Source organism: Hypoxylon fragiforme (genome assembly GCF_022984875.1).
Source record: "Hypoxylon fragiforme strain CBS 206.31 chromosome Unknown GGS25scaffold_14, whole genome shotgun sequence".
Lineage (NCBI taxonomy): Eukaryota > Fungi > Ascomycota > Sordariomycetes > Xylariales > Hypoxylaceae > Hypoxylon > Hypoxylon fragiforme.
Genome location: NW_026054769.1, coordinates 1 through 15930, shown reverse-complemented (window position 1 = coordinate 15930; position 15930 = coordinate 1). Strand labels below are relative to the sequence as shown.

The window sequence follows — 15930 nt, the reverse complement described above, 5'->3', positions numbered from 1 at the left end:
TTATGTGTTATGCATCGCGGAATAAGAAGCAGAATATCTGCATACGTTCATGATCATTGCTCAAGAAATAAGATCAACTTGCTAGTCAATCGATTTACGAGATCTGGTCCCATATAATGATGTTCCCCTCAAGTGCATGTGCTTACAGTAAGATTGCGCGAAGCTTTAATACTGTCTTCATGCAAATAATTGTCGATGACGTCGTATTGGTCTCGAGAGCTTGCCCCTCTTCTTGACCCTTAGAATTTGATGACTTGGAAAGGTCCGGCTTTTTGCATCGAGCCATGGCCTATGCTACGGTATGTACACAGTTACCCTAGTACGTAGTTATCTACTAGGTACTACGCAGTACATAAGCAAAAGATCCACAAATTGCATTGATGTCCAATGATATGTCGAGATTACATTCCATGAATCTTCATATTTACAGTACTATGTAAGATATCGTGAGTGTTGATAGTGATTGTATTAAATACTATGGAGGTAGTTATATATGGAATGTTTTAACTTTAACAATTTCCAAATCTCAACCGATCCGTTTGCGGCTACATACATGACGAACTTCAATGTTCAATGTTGGATAGGTACAGTATGTAATTTGTACTTACTTACATAAGGTTACAATACATGCATGCTTCTTCACCGCCTACCTAATTCCCTTACTAAACTCAATTACGGTAGTGGCAGAATTCATCTCAGCTTTTTTTTTCTTCGCAAACTCGTCAATCACCCTACAACTAATTTCTATCTCTCCAAAAATTACTTCCGACAAGTACAACATCGCTAAAGTCTCGCTCATTCATCTTTTGATTTTTCACAATTATTGAGATATCACCATGGCGGAACACAAGGAAAAGAAAAGAAAGAGAGTCGAGGATGCTGGTCCAAGGCCAAATAAGAAGGTAGCCATACAAACTCCCCAACCGACACAACAACGCACGCAACGCCCACAGCCCAGCACTGTAAAGGTTTCTTCAGTCCACACAGCAAAGAGTTGTCCTCCAGTGATAGGTATGACACATTTTGGATTATCTACATCTCATTTATGCTGACCTTAACCCTTCATAGCAACCTCATCAGGCCTTTGCATTCCCAATTCAGTCAAATTCCAAGCATATACCAATTCGCAGTCTACGGGATCTAGGCGCAGCAAGAAAGCCGATTCCCATACACCCAATCTCCTCTTGCACTCAACTTCACACAGTAAATTAGACTATACAGCCAAAGAGGAGGGCCCGGGCGGGCGAGAATCTCACCTAAAGCATTATGTCGGAGTCTTCGATCCGAAGACAGGACAGTTAGCGGTGATGGAAGCTAAGAAGATGGCAGTCCGAGGTGTGGTTCGGGCACAAACAGCTCCCGAAGAAGATGATGCAGAGAAACAAGCTTCCAAGGTAAATAAATATTCTTTCTGGCTTTGTTTCAAGAGATATCTAACTATCTTATAGACAATGTATGAACTCCGAACCAACCTCGGCGAAGCATTCGGAACCAAGAAGGCTAAGAAAGCTCTCGCCGCAATCACCGAAAATGCCATTGCTCCCGAAAAGGCGATCACTGATGCTGGCGGCAACCCATCGAAGCTCAGCTCCTCTTCAATGGCGCTCATGGAGTCCATAAACGAGGTCACGGCAGGAATGGCTTCTAAAGAGGATCTCCAGGCAGTAGCCGATGCAGCAAAACCAGTGCCCCCTGGCAATTTCGACGCCGAGGAGATCCAGGATGTGTACACGTTGGAAGGCCTTATTGGAAGTGATGTGTTGAATGCCATCCCAATCAGAGACTGGCAAGAGCAGATCAAACAGAAAACGAACAAGCAGACAAAGACTGCCTTCATCTCCAACCGATTGGTAGCCATTGCTGAAGGGCCAAACCCAACGCAAAGACTACGAGCTCTCCGATATCTAGAGCTCCTCTTTAAGTTCCTCAAAACTGCCAAGCCAGGAAAGGAGAGAGGCACAAAACGAGTGCTACCGCGAGACAAGCTAAGAGAAGAGTTGAAACCAGCTCCAGAGCCGGTTATTGAGAATATCAGACGTAAATTCTCTTTGAACGGAGAGATGCGAAAGTTCCATATCGACTTGGGCTATACGTACTGCTGTGCGCTTGCAGCCATCTTGTCGAACTACAGTTTTGATACAAGCTTTATCCGATTTGATCTGGGCCTGGATGAGAAGCAATTCGCTCAGTACTTCCGCGAAATTGGTGGCAAGGTCAAGACAGTCAAAGGCACAGAGCAGGGCACACACGCACAAATGGCACTCTTGGCCTTACCACTTGAATTTCCGAAGGTCAAATACCAACGCCCACGCGGACGCTGATGCTTTACAAGCAAACAAAAAGGGGGTTCAAGTGTGCGATGACTACGAAATGTGTCTGCAATGGACACCGTGTACTAGGTGTACCGAGATACCCTTAGATTTAGGTAGCCAATGTCTTACCTATTCTTTTAATCTAGAAACCTTTCACGTCGTGATTAGATACCTATTGTACTTCGTAAACGTTCATTTTCAAATCAAGAAAGAGGGTGCTGAGTTAAAGAAGATGGTGATGGATGATAGATGACTGATAGATAGGCTTGCCATAATTGAAGTTTAGGTAGTCTATAATGATAATGTTGCATGATATGTAAGTTATAACAATTCACGACATGCCCATTTACCGGCTTGGGTTACATGGCAGTGATGGCACACCTTGATATGTAAGATTCTTTTCAAGACGAGTCATGTTTCGCCTGGGTCTCGAACAGCCCTGTGCCATGCCGGGGACATTTGCATGTCTGCGCTAGACAGGGGAGCCATCCTATCTCCTGATTGGCCCCCGACTGAATATAAGCCGGGAAATGCACTTCAAGTGCCTGTCATCGCTAGTCCCTTTCAAACGTCTAAACCCTCCATGAAGTGAATCGCTAATACATGAGATTCGGATGAGGCTGTGCATGGTTACGGGGTAACGATGGGATAGCTATGTACATACATGCATGCAGGTGCCTAGTGTCCTAGGCTAGGCTCTCGGTTCTTTTGGTGATGAGATCCCGGGAGGACATCAACCCACGCCTGGACCAGAAGCTTGTCTTTCGCCTTGATAAGCCAGAGCCGCATTCCCGGCTCCAGGCGAATCAGACTATGACCAACTGCACTTGGAAACAAGGGGGGGGGGGGGTGACTTGACTACCCTTGACGCTTTGAGGATTTGCCGGATGGCCAACCATCCGAAGGGGCAAGAAGGGGATCATGAGAATCATGAGAATCATGGCAATCATGGCAATCATCATCGACAGATACCATGGCTTGTTGTTGGATCGCCGTCTGGGAAGAACGGGTGTAGAGTATATATACCTAGGCAGAGAATGATCTTCGTGCAGGTAGTGATCACCTTATGATTAGTTGTATGATCGTATTTCTGGTAGATCATCCATATTTCCCTCCTTTTTTTCTCTTCTCTTCTCTTCGCTGTGCGATGCCCTAGTGGCAGTCTTATTTGTTCCATTCTTTAATTAACTATCAGTTTATTACAGTCCTTTGATAGGCTTTCTTATCCGTTCATTCTTGCTTCTGGAAAGCCAACCCGTTCAATCATGTATTTCACGTATGCTTGTACCGCCCTTCTGGGTCTATCATCACTCGTTGCCTCAGGTACTTGAACCTCGATTCCATATGTGGAGGCTATCCGGTACTGACAACCCACCCCTAGTTCCCACAGACAGGTCTCTCACACCGGCATCGAGACGGGGGTTGAAGTGGAAGCCTAAGCGGGCTCCACTTACTATCCAGCAGATCGTGCAAGAGACCAACATCATCATCGTCCAAGACAACCAAGCAGAGCTAGATGCACTGCAGAGACTGGCCGAGCAACAGTTTGCTCAGCTCGTGCAGGCAGAGGTCGCTCTCATCACCCAGCTGGAAGCGGTTAAGAATAACATCCGAGTCAACCATTTCAAGGCCCGTTTCTCACAAGTGGTAAGTCGATATCACCGTACCAAACTACGATAGACTTGGAGATAGAACTAACCATTACACCTACCTACCCATAGAACGTCGTGATCGTCACAGTCTCGACTCTAGTCGACAGCCGCGCGGGGCAGGACAAGGGGAACAGATACATGGTGAACCAGCTCCTCGTCGACAACGGCAAGCCCGACAACCAAGTCATGGTCATGGTCTCCGACGCGCAAACAATGACGATCGGGGCCTCGCAAACCGTAGACCTCGCCGGCGTCGCCGGCGCAACCGCCGTCGTGTCCCAGGCCACCGGAGCCCCCGCCGCCATCGTCGACGCGGACCCGGCCGCGCCCTACGGCAAAGCCAACAGCAACGAGAGCCTGATCCTGCCGATCGGCGCCCAGGCGCCGGCCATCGACCTCGTGTTCGCGGACCCGGCGGCCATCATCCTGCCGAACCAGGACAATCTGTTTGTCGAGAGCACGGGATCGTTCCTCCAGGACTGCGGGTTTTACCAGTCTAATAACAATGCGTTTTTGAACATCCAGCTGGGGTCTTTTGCTTCGTTCCAGGAGGTGGTGGCGCCGGAGGTGTCGATTGTGAAGCAGAAGCAGAAGCAGGATCAGGAGGAGGTTAATGTGGCTGTGTAGGGGAAGGGAAGGGTGAGGAGAGTTGTGAGTGATGAATGAATGAGAGAGAAATACATATATTTAGATACCCCATACTGATTATGTAGTATTATAACTATAGGTACTTAAATAATAGGACCTAGGTTTAAGTTCAAGTTGTAGTTTAGTTGCAACATGGATCCATCATGGATATGTATTCATCTAGTACCCCTGTAGATCTACATATACCCTAGGAATATTGAAGCAGGGGAGATACTACATATGTACACTGTAATTGCGTTAATACCAAAAAGTTAGAACAGTACGTACATGTAGTACGGGGAGTGGGGTACAGCTGGTTACCCTTTTCGGCCAACCTCGGCCGATTGGGAGCTTGACCATTGAAAGTCCTCACCGACCTTACCTTAGGTAGCCTATCCTATCAACTAAAGAACATCAATTTTTGCTTCTTCTCTGGTTATAACTTACATTAATACTAATATATACTCTCTAACCTCCTACATATAACCATATATACACTTTATACCTACCTAACTACTTTATTCACCCGCCATAAATGCCCAACGAACCGTCACCTCAAATATCCATCACATCTGGAGTCGATCAGTTCGAGATTAGGAAACACGTTGAAGAGAAAGAGAGGGGACCTTTCTATACATCTTATACATCTTTACCGTACCAGAGAGTCAACACATAGGTACTACATTACTACACAGTAAGGTAGTCAGTCAGACAATATGGTACTCTGCAATTTACACATAGTCTCCCTTAAGCACGGCATCTCGCACCGTTCATTCCTCGGCAAGCTCCGACGGAATGGCGTTAACCCCGTCATTCAGGCGCGGGTCGTGCGGTGGATGATCCTGCCTTCGCAGATGTCTTCGGGGCATCTCTTAGGCAGGAACATCAGCTGGGACCTCCTTCTGATCCTCGAGGGCAAGACCTCTTTCCCACAGGAGACCCATCCGGACATCGAGGCCGTCTGGAGCGCCATGTGCGTTGTCTCGGACAAATCGCTGTCGGGCTACGCAGCTACCAACACGGAGCTCATGCACCCACCACTCGGAACGGTGATCCCACCGGAGCTCCACGCCGACGAGCCGTCCATGCCGTCGTCCTCGTCCTCGTCGTCTTTTTCGTCGTCGAGCCCGCCCCAAAACCTCGAAGTGAGCCTCGAGCTGAGCGGCTGGATCGCCTCGCTGCCCCGCCCCTTACGCGAGCACCCTATCTCCATGCTAAACCTGCTCGCCTTCCGCCCGGGAAAGAAGGACCAGTACAAGCAGTACCACAAGGCGTTCGCGTCCGAGGTCGGCGCCCGACACGGCGGACGCGTCAAGCTTGTCGGGAGGGTCACGGGCGGACAAGCCCAAGGGGACGGGTGGGACGAGATCTCCTTCGTGCACTACCCTTCCATCCAACATTTCGCTGCCATGACTTCCAGCAGAAACTACCAAAAGGTCAACCACGAATACCGCCTCGGCGCGCTCAAGGACACGTTCACTCTGTGCGTGGTCGAGGTGGACGATAACGGGGATCTTATCAATCCCGGCCCCGTCAAGGAGAAGCTATAATGGACGAACAGAGGAGGGTTTGGACTACAACGAATAAACATTAAACAACATCAAAAATCAAACACACACACACAATATAGGGTTTCACGAAAAGGATACCTAATGAATGAGCATCGATCGATATTTGCATGAGCATTAATGCGGTGGGGATGAGAGAGAGTCGTCCGTTAGGAAGAAAGTCGACATTATTTACAAACGATAACCACGACCATAACAACAACAACAACTACAACTACAACGAAGAGGACGAAGACGAAGATAAAGATGACAGCGGATGGGGTTGAAATGACTGGATACCTAGGTATGTTGTATGTGGGTGGGTAGGTTAGGCATGATCTCTTGTTTATTTTAGACTCTAGAGCATATCATATCACACCCATATCATGCATCTTTTTGTTTTCCTACGATACCTACTACCTACTATCTACCTACATATTGCCTAGTACCTAATATCAAGAATTTAAAAATAAACAAAATTGAGAAAAAATATTAAGAAGAATGTATTTAGCTAGAACATGTACCTAGATATTCTCGTGTGCCTACCTACCTTAGATAGAATTACATGGGTAGAAAGATTAGCATGAGAGAGAGAAGGGACTGCTACATAATAGCTAATGCCTCATCAACCGCAACTCACATAACAAAGATAAATGACAATTACAATAGCATACACTATTACTATGTAGTGTATAACCTACTAAAACTACCGAAGCAATATTACACATAGAAAGATCGGCTCGCTCGGCTATAGCTACTACGTTTACCAACCTTTGTGCTAGGTAGTGTAGGTAGTTACATAGTAGTGTATTCTAGACGGTGCGATGTTCGCTCAAAGTTTGCCACCGACCGACGGTAGCCACCGAGACATTTACACCCATCCCTAGGTAGGCAAGGGCTGTACATCAATAGCCATGTATGTAGATATTATTATGTACATCACCTACTCGCCATGTATACGAGCTGCAACTAACTATTACCTACTAGGACAACTACACTAGAGACCTTGGGGTAAATGCTGGGGGGGTTATATAACAAAGGAGCACCTATTATCTATAGGCATGGACTTGCTGCCTCACAAGAACAAGATTCTAGACCCCCCCCACCATCATCAGCGGAACAGTGCTAACTTGCTCTAGCGGCTACAGAACAGAGACAAGGAGTAAAACTGTGGTTGGCTTTTCTTCTCGATCAAGTACATACATGCTAGTAGTATTACCTACCTTTACCTAGTACAGAGAGGAGGTGGAGATGACGTCGTGGGGTCACGCATACAATATGTGCAAGACGAAAACCTGGCCAACCGGCGACCCCGCGGGAACATTGAGAACCCATTTCAACTTACTTACTTACATATTAGCATGTACCTACTTTCAATGCCTTAGTAGTACTAATCGTTACACTAGGTAAGGTAGGTAGACAAATGCATACATAGGTAGTATAGAAACAGAGCCAATTGTGATGTGATAAAATGGTGGGTGCCACCACCATCGAACCATTCAAGAACCGCTTCTGTGATATTCATGTTATCGAGCTTCCGTTTATCCACATGGACCTTTACTTACTTACCTAACCTTAGTCTATTCCGAAGTCCTACTTATACATACCCAGATTAATATCTTCTTACCTTAGAGTCAAGTCGGCCCCCATTAGCCCTACCTATACATACTTAATTATAGCTCCAACGAAACTAGGCTTCTATACATCAAATACAACATAACATAAACTCTAAGAGGACCGATCCATTTCTATACGTATCATAATGGCATTAGGGAGATGGACGTTTCCCACGAGTAGGAAGCAGTCTACCGCGAGCTCTAGCGGGAACCGCACGAACGGTGCCTCGACACCCAGTGACTTCGAAACACAAGATTCTAGCAAATCGCAGTTCCGCCTGCTACGAAGTCTGACCGGAGGCTTCAAATCACCCAAGGCAAAAAAGACAGCCGAGCAGCAGCGGGATGAGTGTTACCATTTGAACAAGCCATTTACCCCGCAAAACCTAGAGCACCAGAAGATCTTGGGCGCTTTCGAGTGGAATTTCGGGAGAAGGAGGAAGTCGAGCCACGGTGGTCGGAGTAGCATGAGTGGCATTAGCCCGAGCACTTCGAGGAATGCCAGTGTAGACCGCAATCACACAGCTCTTTCTTCTAGTCCAACAGAGACACATCATCGGTTCAGTCACCACAAGCCACCCCGAGATAACAAACGTGGATCATCGGGCTGAGATGGGATGAATATTTAGGGGATTTTAATGGCAGGAATCGCATAAATCTAAGTAATCGAAGCAAGCTGACGAGGACGACGACAGAACGAATGTAATATGATGGGCTCGGATTCGAACGACATTTTGACGAGATAAGTCAATGGGAGTAGGGCGTACTGGACAGCGGAAGTGAAAATCACTACGCATTTTGGTTGCAACTTGTGTATAAATATTCGGGTATAATATTGGTACTTCTGGTATCTATCAAAGATTGTGTGAAGGCCTCAGAATTTTCAGTGTGTGATAACTCATAGGAGAATATCCTCATAGACTGTGTAAGATTGTTCCTCATAGGCCGCATGTGATATCCGACCCGTTTCTCCGCCTATGTATGTAGTGGTTGAGAGTGCTAATGCTGAAAAGAATCCATGTCGAAGAAGCACTCCTCAACACTAACGGGAAACAGTGCTTACCGTGAAGATATCCAGGACATAAGCCTAACCACGCTGAACCCTCAGTAAGGCCTGACTGGTCTTGATAATGTTGACTTCATATCTTAGGAGACAGTTCGCAGACGAGTTGAATTATCCATTGCGACCATTCCATGGCCTGCAGTCAGTGACCGGCTGCAAAACGGCCATATAGAACAGTCATGTTACATAGGCAAGGGGACATTTTCATCGCTGCATGTTTCCATGTCTGCGACTCAAAGGTGTAAAAAAGAATGTTACAAGAAGAAACTTTCAAAAAGTTTGGCGCATTCAAAATTTCTTTCATTTCTGAGGGTGGATCGTATAGATGGTCCGTGCACTATTACTAACCTACCTTAGGTAAGCTTCGGAGGCTAGGAATTTCCGATCACACAGTTGGATTTTCCGGGTGCACAAATCAATGGCCCCTCTTTTAATAATTTAGTAATTTTTTTCCAACCGTACCCTAATTAAGCGAGCCTACCAGAAAAGTCAACTGCTTCAATCTTTCAACTTCTCTCAAACTCGCGATACAACATTCTGATACTCTGAACGACACCAAGGCAACACCAACACAAAACAGTTGCCCATCATGTCGCTCGTCTCAGGAGAGAAGACGAACTTCCAGTTCGTAAGTAAATCCCCATTGATATTCATCCATCTTATTTAATTTGCTGTTGTCGCATCACCATCCCGCTTCCCAATCAAAAACTATGTTGATCCTCAGTTCAACTTTCATATCGATATTCAATATCAGTATTTGGAACTGCCTTGTCTAACTAGAACCACAACAGATCTTGCGTCTCCTCAACACGAACGTCGATGGCAAGGAGAAGGTTATGTACGCCATGACCCGAATTAAGGGTGTTGGACGACGATACTCCAACTTGGTCTGCAAGAAGGCCGACGTTGATCTAAACAAACGGTATGGATTTAGATTATATCCAGCGATATGATACGAGTGGAAGACTAATACAATACCAATACAGTGCCGGTGAACTTACCTCGGAAGAACTCGAGCGAATCGTCACCATTCTCCAGAACCCTACCGCCTACAAGATCCCTGCCTGGTTCCTCAACAGACAGCGTGATATCACCGATGGCAAGAGCTCCCAGGTCTTGGCCAACGGTGTCGACTCCAAGCTCCGTGAAGATCTTGAGCGCCTGAAGAAGATCCGTGCCCACCGTGGTCTCCGACACTACTGGGGTCTCCGTGTCCGCGGTCAACACACCAAGACGACCGGTCGTCGTGGCCGGACTGTCGGTGTCTCCAAGAAGAAGGGTGGTTAAACAAATCGGTGGAAAAGGGCATGGTTTCATTGGTTCAGATCATTCATTGCGGATGGAAAGGCGTGATGGCTGGACTGAAATTACTGCATTGACGTTATTACTCATATGCTTCGCGAATTTGGGGGCTTTTCTCATCGGTTACGACAAAGTCATGGGTGTACTCTGAGAAGATAAATCGAGACATCAGTGGCCAACACTCCAAACTGCTTCTGAGTGAACATGGTCCAATTATACCCACGGATGCATAAGTGATATTTTGTCATTGTAGTTTCTCTTAAGCCTAATCCGTGCTATGTTTCCCTCTATGCCACTGAAATCCCTATGCCAGTATATATAATGCCACCAAACCGTCGTGCTTTGTCATTAATATCATAATCTATAATACGCATGCTCTCTAGGAAGGATGTTTTTAATCTTCATGCATGACTGCCATGTCGAGAACCTCTACTCGCCCTTGGCCTTTCGTTTCGTTGCCCACAAAATCGGATAGGCCCTTGAAAGCACCTGGCTCAACGAACCCTACAACCTCCCACTCTGACCCGACAACATCTTGGGTATCTACCTGTTCGATGAAATTCAAGATCTTGTCCTTGACCGTTCCAGGGGCTTTCTGCTCTCCTCCTTCCACATCCCCACCTTTCGCTGCTGCCTTCACTGCCTGCTTCAGAACGTTCGTGGAACAAGTTATCCTGAGGCGCATCCGTGCCCGCGTGACGGGGATGGGCTGGTGGGCGATCAGCGCCTTCATTGCTTCAAGGGCCTGACTTTTTGCGCTTTTTGTTGTTACCACGCCTGTCCAGAGGTGGTCTTTCGTCCGCGGCTTCGCCTCCGCGTCGTCGCCCGTCGCCGGCGTCCCGGTGCCGCTGCCCGTCTCGGCGCCGCCCTTCTTATTGTTGTCGCCGTTGCCTTGCTGCTGCTGCTGCTGATGCGCCTGCGAGCTCAGCATGTCGAGCGCCTTGTCGATCATGCCGGTCGTGTAGACGCGCTTCGTGCGCGGGTCCACCAGCTTGCTCGCCACGATGCTGATGACCTCGGCGTGCACGCGGTCCAGCTGCGCCGCGCGCTCCTTCTCCCCCACCTGCAGCTCCCCCTTGTTCAGTATCTCGAGGATGATCTCCTGCACCGGCTTGTCCTTGCCGAAGGCCTTGGCGAGGTCGGCGGAGGGGGCGGTTTGGCCCTTGGAGACGTTGAGGAAGACGTTGGGGATCTGGAGGACCTCGTCGAGGTCGGTCTCGATGCCGGATCGCCATTCGAGGACTTTGTTCTTGTAGCAGGCGATCTCGAAGCGCTTTTTGCCCTTTTTGAGCCGCACGAGGGAGACGTTGGTTAGCCGGATTTGGTTGGACTGGGAGTTTGTTGGTTAATAGGTATTCTATATTTCAGCGCAATATATATATATATATATATATACATATATACATATAGATAGATGCATAGATGTATAGGTAGATATATGAGTTCCTTCTCTTGCAAGCTATCGCAAAGATTGCGGGGAGGCAGATGGATACTACAGTACGTAGGTATGGAGGGGTTCTGTCTGTCTACATACTGCGAGATATTAGCATCCGGCAAGACATAGGGGTCTGGTGTGGTGTATAACACTTGTCCAACATACCAGGTTGATTTATTTGTCTCGACATTTTTTGATCCTACTTTTTTTTAAAGTTTGGGATGTTGTTGTTATTTCGTTTTCGCTGAATGCGAAAATCTGATGTCGCAAAGTTGACTAACACTAAGAATTATGTTTATGTATCTATTGGGTATAGTACTATGTAAGGTTCTACATAACTAGTAGGTTCCACAATTATTCATAAAAGGGTGGTTTCCCCAAAACATAAAAATAAGGTTCGGCGTGGAGAAAAGGAACATGGGACTCAGCAATGGGCGCGTGAAAGCATGTGCAATCATTGATGGAATATGCCGACATTGGAAGTCCCAACTTTACTTACCGACAAATGCATTTCTGGGGCTAGCTAGTACACATACGAGAGAGACGCAGGTACAGCTCAGGGGGACCAAGGATTTTATCCCTTTGATTCTTATCCTCTTTTGAAGTTTTGACTCAGTTCCTATTGCACAGTTTACATCACAAGATACCTTAGTAGCATTGACGTGAATCAACTACTAGTTACTACATGCATATCACTATATGCATACTTACATATGTACCTACTTCAGCACTTAGCAGATACCTAATTGAGTAAATGACTTGCTTCTTATAGTTTAGTCTGTACTATCAGTACACTAAAGTGTGACTTTGCCTGGGGAATTATGAACCGATGACGCTTATCATAAAAAGACCCCCTCCATCTATCACTCGACACGCAGCGCATAAGGCACAGCTGGCGTAATCGGGTCCTGCATTAAGCAAGGCGAGCAGGTCACTTGCTAACAATAGTGGAGCTACCCCCTACATCCATCATATGGGAAGCTACCCTGGTTTGCGATAAGGGGCTACCACCTCAAGGCACCAAGCACGCTAACGGTTGGCTAGACAGTGGCCAGTCGGGTATTGTTCCCTTCCCGTTTCATCGCTCATCCATATCTTATGGAGAGCTCCCCCAACCTTCTCCTTCTCTATTTGTATCATCGTCAACATTCCATCCATTCTTCAACTTCTTATCCAATCCTTCTTTCATCCAACCAACCAATCCATCAATACTATCACCATCATCATCACCATCATCACAGTCATCGTCAATACCCATAGTCTTTGCAATCATGAGAGTAGCAAGCTCGGCCTTGCTGCTCGGCGCCTCTACGGCTGCCCTTGCGCATGACCAGCAAAAGGTACTGGGTGGTGCCGGTGATGCCCTCAAGAAGCCCATGGAGCACCTGAGCAGTGTTTTCGGAGAGATGCCTGCTGCTGCTAAGGGTCTCTGGGAAGAAATGAGCCTTCTGGTTCCTGGTTTCTACGAAAAGGCCTCCAACATGATCTCCTATCCCAAGGCTCATTCACGCCGACCAGATAGCGAATGGGACCATGTGGTCAAGGGCGCTGATATCCAAAACATGTGGGTCGAGACAGACGGTGTCAAACACCGAAAGGTTGGCGGCTCTCTTGAGGCCTACAACTTGCGAGCCAAGTCGGTCGACCCGTCCGAACTCGGTGTAGACAAGGTCAAGCAATTTAGTGGATACCTTGACGATGAGGCGGATGACAAGCATCTCTTCTACTGTAAGTTTATATATACTGCATACCTAATTTCCGTCATATAATCTGCTAATTGTCATACCCAGGGTTCTTCGAATCCCGAAACAACCCCAAGACCGACCCCGTAGTATTATGGCTCAACGGCGGCCCCGGTTGCTCTTCCATGATGGGACTCTTCATGGAGCTGGGACCTTCCAGCGTCAAGAAGGACGGTACCCTCAAGTACAATGATTACTCGTGGAACAGCAATGCTTCCGTCATTTTCATCGACCAGCCCGTCAACACCGGCTACTCTTACAGCAGCAACCCCGTCTACAACACTGTCGCCGCCAGCAAGGACATCTACGCTCTTTTGACCCTGTTCTTCCACAACTTCCCAGAATATAGTGAGCAGCCGTTCCACATTGCTGGAGAATCTTACGCCGGCCACTACATCCCCGTCTTTGCGTCCGAGATTTTGTCTCATAAGAACCGCAACATCAACCTGCAAAGCATTGCCATTGGCAACGGTTTGACCGACCCCTTCACCCAATATGCTGAGTACCGCCCCATGGCCTGTGGCGAGGGTGGCTACAAGGCAGTGCTAGACGAGAGCGAATGCCAATCTATGGACAACTCTCTTCCCCGTTGCCAGTCCCTTATCTCGGGCTGCTACGACTCGGAGAGTGTCTGGTCTTGTGTCCCCAGTGCCATCTACTGCAACAATGCTATGATTGGCCCCTTCCAGCGCACCGGATACAACGTATACGACATCCGCGAGAAGTGCAAGGACCAGGAAAACCTCTGCTACACCGAGACCGCTTGGATTAGTCAGTACTTGAACCAGGAGAAGGTCATCAAGGCCGTCGGTGCTGAGGTACACAACTACGAGAGCTGCAACACGGATATCAACAGGAACTTCTTGTTCCAGGGTGACTGGTCCAAGCCGTTCCACCGTCTTGTGCCCGACCTCATCAAGCAGATCCCCGTCCTGATCTATGCTGGTGATGCCGACTACATCTGCAACTGGCTTGGCAACAAGGCTTGGTCTGAGGCTCTAGAGTGGTCTGGCAAGAAGGGATTCAACGCCGCCAAGATGGAGAACCTCGAGACCGCCACCGACAAGTACGGTGAGGTAAAGAGCAGCGGCAACTTCACGTTTGCCCGCATTTACCAGGCCGGCCACATGGTTCCGTTCAACCAGCCCGAGGGCTCTTTGAACCTATTCAACCGCTGGCTCGGAGGTGAATGGTATGCCTAAAGAATGAAAGGTTGAAGCCATCCTGTGCGATTAGTTTGTCGTTTGTAACATGAGCCATTGTGATTAGGTTATTGCGGGTAGAAGAATTCTTAGACCGATGCCCTTTCAGGGTTAGTAATGGGAGGCTCTCAAATTGTAGCAATTAGGATCTAAGACACATATTTATCAAGCACGAAATAGCAATATAAATTTGCAAATATGAGTAAATTTACAGAGATCTACCTAGACCATAAAACCAACAAGATATCAGCAGGCCACTGTGGTAAAAACAAACGTGGTCGCAGATATTAATTGTTACAACAGATTAATTACGAGAGAGCCTCGACGCTATATCGCCTAGGAGGTCCCGTACTCAAAGATCGTTGTATGGAAAAGAGTTTCAGTCTTGTCTCGTACGCTCGGGCACAGAAAGGCGACGAGGGTATCCGGCTCTAGATCAGACATAGGGGAAATGGGTTGGGTCTGATCGAGCTTTGGCTAGAGACGAGGTGTGTTGGATTTGTTCGCGAGGTTGATTCGCGAGGGCTATTTGGTGTTGGGGGGGGGGGGGGGGGGGGGGGGGGGGGGGGGGGGGGGGGGGGGGGGGGGGGGGGGGGGGGGGGGGGGGGGGGGGGGGGGGGGGGGGGGGGGGGGGGGGGGGGGGGGGGGGGGGGGGGGGGGGAGGGGGGGGGGGGGGGGGGGGGGGGGGGGGGGGGGGGGGGGGGGGGGGGGGGGGGGGGGGGGGGGGGGGGGGGGGGGGGGGGGGGGGGGGGGGGGGGGGGGGGGGGGGGGGGGGGGGGGGGGGGGGGGGGGGGGGGGGGGGGGGGGGGGGGGGGGGGGGGGGGGGGGGGGGGGGGGGGGGGGGGGGGGGGGGGGGGGGGGGGGGGGGGGGGGGGGGGGGGGGGGGGGGGGGGGGGGGGGGGGGGGGGGGGGGGGGGGGGGGGGGGGGGGGGGGGGGGGGGGGGGGGGGGGGGGGGGGGGGGGGGGGGGGGGGGGGGGGGGGGGGGGGGGGGGGGGGGGGGGGGGGGGGGGGGGGGGGGGGGGGGGGGGGGGGGGGGGGGGGGGGGGGGGGGGGGGGGGGGGGGGGGGGGGGGGGGGGGGGGGGGGGGGGGGGGGGGGGGGGGGGGGGGGGGGGGGGGGGGTTCACCTTTTGAAGCTGTTGTCTGTCCTCTTACCTTTGAGGTTGGTTAACTACTTACTTGTGAATAGGTACCTTCTAGTCAAATACTCATCACTGTCGTTATGTATGTGCTGCATTTGCTTATGGAGGTAAAAAAGATTTGGCCCCTTTTTCTTATGTTTCTTTTTTTTTTCGCTTTTTTTTTCTGGCATCCGTAGGTAGTAGATGTCCTATCTCTTTGATAGATGATGTTGCTTTTAAGAAGAAAAGTGAGGGAGAGGATAGGCCGACCGGATCGGAGGAAGAGAAAATTTTTTTTTTTCTTCTGTTTGT

General features: G+C 49.2%; 7 protein-coding genes across 7 annotated transcripts; 6 read left to right on the top strand and 1 right to left on the bottom strand.

Moving 5' to 3' along the window:
• The first annotated feature begins 454 nt into the window (after positions 1 to 454).
• On the top strand, positions 455 to 2621 carry GGS25DRAFT_101356 (RNA polymerase I associated factor, A49-like protein). Its single transcript, XM_049255964.1, has 3 exons — positions 455 to 1011; positions 1069 to 1394; positions 1449 to 2621. Exons 1-3 carry the CDS (start codon positions 837 to 839, stop codon positions 2319 to 2321), a joined length of 1374 nt encoding a protein of 457 aa, XP_049111916.1. The 5' UTR covers positions 455 to 836; the 3' UTR covers positions 2322 to 2621.
• A 534-nt stretch (positions 2622 to 3155) lies between these two features.
• On the top strand, positions 3156 to 4591 carry GGS25DRAFT_528733 (uncharacterized protein; the record flags this gene model as incomplete). The annotated part of the gene is made up of 3 exons (XM_049265216.1): positions 3156 to 3635; positions 3694 to 3959; positions 4034 to 4591. The coding sequence occupies exons 1-3, from the start codon at positions 3578 to 3580 to the stop codon at positions 4589 to 4591; spliced, it is 882 nt and encodes a 293-aa protein (XP_049111915.1). The 5' UTR covers positions 3156 to 3577.
• Positions 4592 to 4963: 372 nt separating this feature from the next.
• Positions 4964 to 6874, top strand: GGS25DRAFT_512169 (uncharacterized protein). Its single transcript, XM_049262767.1, has one exon. The coding sequence runs from the start codon at positions 5308 to 5310 to the stop codon at positions 6139 to 6141; it is 834 nt and encodes a 277-aa protein (XP_049111914.1). The 5' UTR covers positions 4964 to 5307; the 3' UTR covers positions 6142 to 6874.
• An 850-nt stretch (positions 6875 to 7724) lies between these two features.
• On the top strand, positions 7725 to 8481 carry GGS25DRAFT_101219 (uncharacterized protein). The gene is made up of 2 exons (XM_049255962.1): positions 7725 to 8395; positions 8450 to 8481. The coding sequence occupies exon 1, from the start codon at positions 7901 to 7903 to the stop codon at positions 8363 to 8365; it is 465 nt and encodes a 154-aa protein (XP_049111913.1). The 5' UTR covers positions 7725 to 7900; the 3' UTR covers positions 8366 to 8395; positions 8450 to 8481.
• A 511-nt stretch (positions 8482 to 8992) lies between these two features.
• GGS25DRAFT_101267 (ribosomal protein S13) lies at positions 8993 to 10309 on the top strand. The gene is made up of 4 exons (XM_049255963.1): positions 8993 to 9174; positions 9302 to 9445; positions 9609 to 9739; positions 9804 to 10309. The coding sequence occupies exons 2-4, from the start codon at positions 9407 to 9409 to the stop codon at positions 10102 to 10104; spliced, it is 471 nt and encodes a 156-aa protein (XP_049111912.1). The 5' UTR covers positions 8993 to 9174; positions 9302 to 9406; the 3' UTR covers positions 10105 to 10309.
• Positions 10310 to 10513: 204 nt separating this feature from the next.
• On the bottom strand, positions 10514 to 12065 carry GGS25DRAFT_526665 (SBDS protein C-terminal domain-containing protein; the record flags this gene model as incomplete). The annotated part of the gene is made up of 2 exons (XM_049265029.1): positions 10514 to 11449; positions 12054 to 12065. The coding sequence occupies 2 exons, from the start codon at positions 12063 to 12065 to the stop codon at positions 10514 to 10516; spliced, it is 948 nt and encodes a 315-aa protein (XP_049111911.1).
• Positions 12066 to 12445: 380 nt separating this feature from the next.
• On the top strand, positions 12446 to 14719 carry GGS25DRAFT_512163 (Alpha/Beta hydrolase protein). Its single transcript, XM_049262766.1, has 2 exons — positions 12446 to 13282; positions 13345 to 14719. Exons 1-2 carry the CDS (start codon positions 12826 to 12828, stop codon positions 14496 to 14498), a joined length of 1611 nt encoding a protein of 536 aa, XP_049111910.1. The 5' UTR covers positions 12446 to 12825; the 3' UTR covers positions 14499 to 14719.
• The last annotated feature ends 1211 nt before the right edge of the window (positions 14720 to 15930 follow it).